The sequence below is a fragment of the Borostomias antarcticus genome (genome assembly GCF_949987555.1).
Source record: "Borostomias antarcticus genome assembly, chromosome: 5".
In the NCBI taxonomy this organism is placed as follows: Eukaryota; Metazoa; Chordata; class Actinopteri; order Stomiiformes; family Stomiidae; genus Borostomias; species Borostomias antarcticus.
In genome coordinates this window covers 29,970,975-29,977,457 of record NC_140238.1, presented here as the reverse complement: position 1 = coordinate 29,977,457, position 6,483 = coordinate 29,970,975, and the positions used below count along the sequence as shown (strand labels likewise).

The window sequence follows — 6,483 nt, the reverse complement described above, 5'->3', positions numbered from 1 at the left end:
CAGAATACTTTAAGCCCGCTTGCATTATGTGTGATCGATACTAATCTAGCCATTAAGTCCTAACAGAAGAATCTATCCAGCAGCATTGTTCATCTGATGTCTGGCGGTCGGGTGGCGGGCAGCCAGGGGGGGAGGGATCTATCAGCGGGGGAGGGATTTATCGGGGGGAGGGATCTATCAGGAGGGGGAGGGATCTATCAGGGGGGAGGGATCTATCTGGGGGGAGGGATCTATCTGGGGGGAGGGATCTATCTGGGGGGGAGGGATCTATCAGGGGGGAGGGGTCTATCAGGAGGGGGAGGGATCTATCAGGGGGGGAGGGATCTATCCGGGGGGGAGGGATTTAGTCAGAGGGGAGGGATCTATCCGGACGGGGAGGGATCTATCTGGGGGGGAGGGATCTATCAGGAGGGGGAGGATCTATCTGGGGGGGAGTGATCTATCACGGGGGGAGGGATCTACTGGGGGGGAGGGATCTATCAGAGGGGGAGGGATCTATCGGGGGGGGATCTATCAGGGGGGGAGGGATCTATCTGGGGGGGAGGGATCTATCAGGAGGGGGAGGGATCTATCAGGGGGGAGGGATCTATCTGGGGGGAGGGATCTATCAGGAGGGGGAGGGATCTATCTGGGGGGGAGGGATCTATCAGGAGGGGGAGGGATCTATCAGGGGGAGGGATCTATCTGGGGGGGAGGGATCTATCTGGGGGGGAGGGATCTATCAGGAGGGGGAGGGATCTATCTGGGGGGGAGGGATCTATCAGGAGGGGAGGGATCTATCTGGGGGGGAGGGATATATCAGGGGGGGAGGGATCTATCTGGGGGGGAGGGATCTATCAGGGGGGAGGGATCTATCAGGAGGGGGAGGGATCTATCTGGGGGGGAGGGATCTATCAGGGGGGGAGGGATCTATCCGGGGGGGAGGGATTTATCAGAGGGGAGGGATCTATCCGGACGGGGAGGGATCTATCTGGGGGGGAGGGATCTATCAGGAGGGGGAGGATCTATCTGGGGGGGAGGGATCTATCAGAGGGGGAGGGATCTATCAGGGGGGAGGGATCTATCAGAGGGGGAGGGATCTATCGGGGGGGGGGATCTATCAGGGGGGGAGGGATCTATCAGGAGGGGGAGGGATCTATCTGGGGGGAGGGATCTATCAGGGGGGAGTGATCTATCAGAGGGGGAGGGATCTATCAGGAGGGGGAGGGATCTATCTGGGGGGAGGGATCTATCAGGGGGGAGGGGTCTATCAGGAGGGGGAGGGATCTATCTGGGGGGGAGGGATCTATCAGGGGGGAGGGATCTATCAGGAGGGGGAGGGATCTAGCTGGGGGGGAGGGATCTATCAGGGGGGAGGGATCTATCAGGGGGGGAGGGATCTATCTGGGGGGGAGGGATTTATCAGAGGGGAGGGATCTATCCGGACGGGGAGGGATCTATCTGGGGGGGAGGGATCTATCTGGGGGGGAGGGATCTATCAGGGGGGGAGGGATCTATCTGGGGGGGAGGGATCTATCAGGGGGGGAGGGATCTATCAGGAGGGGGAGGGATCTATCTGGGGGGGAGGGATCTATCAGGAGGGGGAGGGATCTATCTGGGGGGGAGGGATCTATCAGGGGGGAGGGGTCTATCAGGGGGGAGGGATCTATCTGGGGGGGAGGGATCTATCAGGGGGGAGGGGTCTATCAGGGGGGAGGGGTCTATCAGGGGGGAGGGATCTATCTGGAGCAGCTTCTCCAGCTCCGTGGTTCCCGGACCCCGATCTGCTGCTGCTGCATCTAGGTTCCGCTCCACTTCTGGAGATTAAGGACGAGATAGAAATAAAATGGCTATTGATAGCCTCGTCAACAATGACGCGTCACAGCTTCCGATGAACGGTAGGCGGTGAGACGCGGTGTGTGTGTGTGTGTGTGTGTGTGTGTGTGTGTGTGTGCGTCTGTGTGTGTGTGTGTGTTTGCGTGTGTGTCTGTGTGTGTGTGTGTCTGTGTGTGCGCACGTGTGTGTGTGTGTGTGTGTGTGTGCGTTCTTCAGCAGCCTCATCTCCCTCTGGTTGATCGGTCTCCTCCGTCCTGGTCCTGCGGGGCTTCCTGTCTCCGGAGCAAAAGCCTCTGATTGGATCCTATCCCCTTGCCACTAACCAATCAAAAGCCCTCCCTCCCCCAGTCAATCCTGCCTCTTCTACCCTTCCTCTTTCCTCCCGCGTCCCCCCCCCCCCCCCACCCCTCCTTCCCATCACCGTGCCCTTGTCACGATGTCACCACATCCCCTCGGTTGGGTGGGATGGATGTCCCTCCTCTCGTCTTTAGATTCCTCTCCTCTTCCATCCCTCCATCCCGTTCCCCTCCTTCGTCGTGTCCCGTCTTTCCCTCCGTGTGGTAATGAGAATGCGCTCTCTCCGTTCATACCCCTCCTTCCACTCCTCCTCCTCCCCCGTGTCACCCCTAGCCACCCCTCCACACCTCCGTTAAGTCTGCCGATAGAGAGATAAGGCTAAAAATAGCCCTGCTACTCCTGGTTAGAGAACCCATTCATCCCTAGTCCCACTGGGCCGTCAATGACATGCAGTACACGCGCACACACACACACACGCACACACACACACGCACACACACACACACACACACACACGCATACACACACATGCATGCACACACACACACACACGCACACACACACACATGCATGCACACACACACATGCATGCACACACACACACACAGACACACATACGCACACACACATACGCACACACACACACAAGACAATCTAAGACCATCTCAACGTCCACCTAGATTCTTGGTTCCCCAGGGAACATCTGATCTGACATCACATATATCACAGAGACCACCAAAACACCACGTACAAAGGGTGAATGTGCGCACGCACACACACACACACACACACACACACACACACACACACACACACACACACACACACACATGTCCAGACCAAGACCGCCAGTATGGGGGGTGGGAAGTGCCACGTTTAGCAGGCATGTTGTGAGTGTGTGTGTGTGCGTGTGTGCGTGTGTGCGTCTATAGACGCACACACGCACACACACACACACACACACTCACACGCACACCTTATCCTTGCAAAGACATAGTTAGGGAATCAGCCAATCAGATCGCTGGGATTTGCATATATCTTTAGCAAAGATAAGGTGTGCGTGTGAGTGTGTGTGTGTGTGTGTGTGCGTGAGTGCGTCTATGTGGAACTTAGTGCAAAATTAGACGCACACACACACACACAGACGCACACACACGTTCATTCATTTGTTCGTTTACTCCAGTGTGTGGAATGTGCCACGTTTCGTTAATTGCGTTGAGCGTGTGTGTGTGTGCGTGTGTGTGTGTGTGTGTGTGCTAAGCTAGTTAGCAAGATGGCTGCGCGTGACGTACTAACGTAATCGGCCGCGCTGCGTGCGACGTCATCTGCCACGTTTCGTTAATTGCGTTGAGCGTGTGTGTGTGTGTGTGTGCTAAGCTAGTTAGCAAGATGGCTGCGCGTGACGTACTGACGTAATCGGCCGCGCTGCGTGCGACGTCATTTGCGTGCGTTCCAGCTGGACACAACCCGTTATAGTATACCTCCATAATCCGTGTATGGTTCGTTCTTTGGTTTTTCTGTTTCAAAACGAAATTGGAAAAACAAAAAAACGAGTGAATTTTCGTTTTTCCGTTTTGGTTTTAAAACGAAAAAAAGAGAAAAACCAAACCGAGAAAAACCGAGATGATTTGGTTTGGTTTTTCAAAACGGAAAAACGAAAAATCAGAAAAACTAACGCTGTGTGGTTTGTTTTGGTTTGCGTTCGGTGTACGTTCGGCGCATATACAGGCTGCTGCCGAGTGGGCTTCATCTGCCTGTCATCCATGGACTGACTATGAAACGTGCCTAACCCCCGAGTCGCTCTGGCTCCTTCCGACCGTAACACATCTAGAAATCACCAGGGGGGTGGTTATTCTACCTACGGCTCTGGGAACAAAGGGTGCTGTTCCTAAATAAACTAGGTTGATGCAAACTTTTGGCTTCTTCTTCAGTCCATTTTGAGGCAGCATTCCAGGGTGTTGAACCGATCGACACATGCGTAGCCTACAGCATTCATAATTGGCTACATTGTTGATGGAAAATACTCTTTTACATTCTAAGTGCCTTATATATATTTCATATATTTTCATTTATGAATCACCAGTGACAGGCCTACTTGTGTTCCCCACAAAAGTGCCATTGCGCACGCAGCAGAATGTCTGACTCTGAAAACATCAACTGACGCAAATAATGTCCAATAAATAATGTATTTAAATAATTAAGCTGTCGGACGGCGGTACACCTGGACCAAGGTAGACCTTGTAGTGCATATTTTTCGGTGTTGTCCCCACTGGACCCGCCCGCGAGATGGAACAGGTTTGACCATGATTATTCTGCAACCATCCCTTATTTGAATGGACATACAGTATAAGATAGCCTACAGTAGTTCATCCCCATCAAATGTGTGCAACTACCCCCGGATCATTATATACAATAGTCTGCATTAACCAATAGCCCTAGCTGTGCGTAATTGGATGTGATTGCCATTTGGATAGCTGTTGGATAGTCTGTCATCACACACACGAGCAACGGGGAGTTGGTGCATTGGGTATCAGGCCACCACGGTTGACCATGTATTCATACTCTATCATATGGGCCATTTTTGTTGCCTATACATGTTGTTTGTTGTGCCATCTTGAATGTGTCCTTTGCTATTATTTCTAGCCTACCTGTCACATTGTCCCGTGCATCTGTGAGCTGTTGATATTTGGTGGGCATGGCTTCGACTCCTGCTCTCCATGCATATCTCAGTGTTTTCCCCATTATGTTTGTTGGGGTCACGGCATCATGTAATGTTATTTCTTTTTTTTTTCCATTTAATTTATTTTCCGATTTTTTATCAGGGTTATTGGACATTATTTGCGTCAGTTGATGTTTTCAGAGTCAGACATTCTGCTGCGTGCGCAATGGCACTTTTGTGGGGAACACAAGTAGGCCTGTCACTGGTGATTCATAAATGAAAATATATGAAATATATATAAGGCACTTAGAATGTAAAAGAGTATTTTCCATCAACAATGTAGCCAATTATGAATGCTGTAGGCTACGCATGTGTCGATCGGTTCAGCACCCTGGAATGCTGCCTCAAAATGGACTGAAGAAGAAGCCAAAAGTTTGCATCAACCTAGTTTATTTAGGAACAGCACCCTTTGTTCCCAGAGCCGTAGGTAGAATAACCACCCCCCTGGTGATTTCTAGATGTGTTACGGTCGGAAGGAGCCAGAGCGACTCGGGGGTTAGGCACGTTTCATAGTCAGTCCATGGATGACAGGCAGATGAAGCCCACTCGGCAGCAGCCTGTATATGCGCCGAACGTACACCGAACGCAAACCAAAACAAACCACACAGCGTTAGTTTTTCTGATTTTTCGTTTTTCCGTTTTGAAAAACCAAACCAAATCATCTCGGTTTTTCTCGGTTTGGTTTTTCTCTTTTTTTCGTTTTAAAACCAAAACGGAAAAACGAAAATTCACTCGTTTTTTTGTTTTTCCAATTTCGTTTTGAAACAGAAAAACCAAAGAACGAACCATACACGGATTATGGAGGTATACTATAACGGGTTGTGTCCAGCTGGAACGCACGCAAATGACGTCGCACGCAGCGCGGCCGATTACGTCAGTACGTCACGCGCAGCCATCTTGCTAACTAGCTTAGCACACACACACACACACACACACACACACACACGCTCAACGCAATTAGCGAAACGTGGCAGATGACGTCGCACGCAGCGCGGCCGATTACGTTAGTACGTCACGCGCAGCCATCTTGCTAACTAGCTTAGCACACACACACACACACACACGCACACACACACGCTCAACGCAATTAACGAAACGTGGCACATTCCACACACTGGAGTAAACGAACAAATGAATGAACGTGTGTGTGCGTCTGTGTGTGTGTGTGTGCGTCTAATTTTGCACTAAGTTCCACATAGACGCACTCACGCACACACACACACACACACACTCACACGCACACCTTATCTTTGCTAAAGATATATGCAAATCCCAGCGATCTGATTGGCTGATTCCCTAACTATGTCTTTGCAAGGATAAGGTGTGCGTGTGAGTGTGTGTGTGTGTGTGTGTGCGTGTGTGCGTCTATAGACGCACACACGCACACACACACACTCACAACATGCCTGCTAAACGTGGCACTTCCCACCCCCCATACGCCAGAGATGAGATGAGACACCCAGGCTCTCCCGGGAAGGGTGTGTGTGTGTGTGTGTGTGTGTGTGTGTGGAGGGGGAGGGGGGTAGTTTGTCCCCCGTGCTCTCTCCCATGCTCCCTACCCCGTCTTCAGGCTGACCAGCGCGTCCTGCACCCCTCCCTGGTGGTACTTGGTCATGTACTGGTGCATGTCGCGGTAGTTTTTCCGAATGTTC

General features: G+C 51.8%; 1 protein-coding gene across 1 annotated transcript in view; it reads right to left on the bottom strand.

Moving 5' to 3' along the window:
- The window catches only part of grin2aa (glutamate receptor, ionotropic, N-methyl D-aspartate 2A, a), a gene marked incomplete at both ends in the record, with an annotated part of 93,179 nt that overhangs the window by 7,953 nt on the left and 78,743 nt on the right, over positions 1 to 6,483 (bottom strand). Inside the window, 2 exon segments of the mRNA XM_084439087.1 lie at positions 2,789 to 2,820; positions 6,391 to 6,483. The exon segment at positions 6,391 to 6,483 is cut by the window's right edge and continues 68 nt beyond it. Of these exon segments, the coding sequence (XP_084295213.1) occupies positions 2,789 to 2,820; positions 6,391 to 6,483 (125 nt within the window).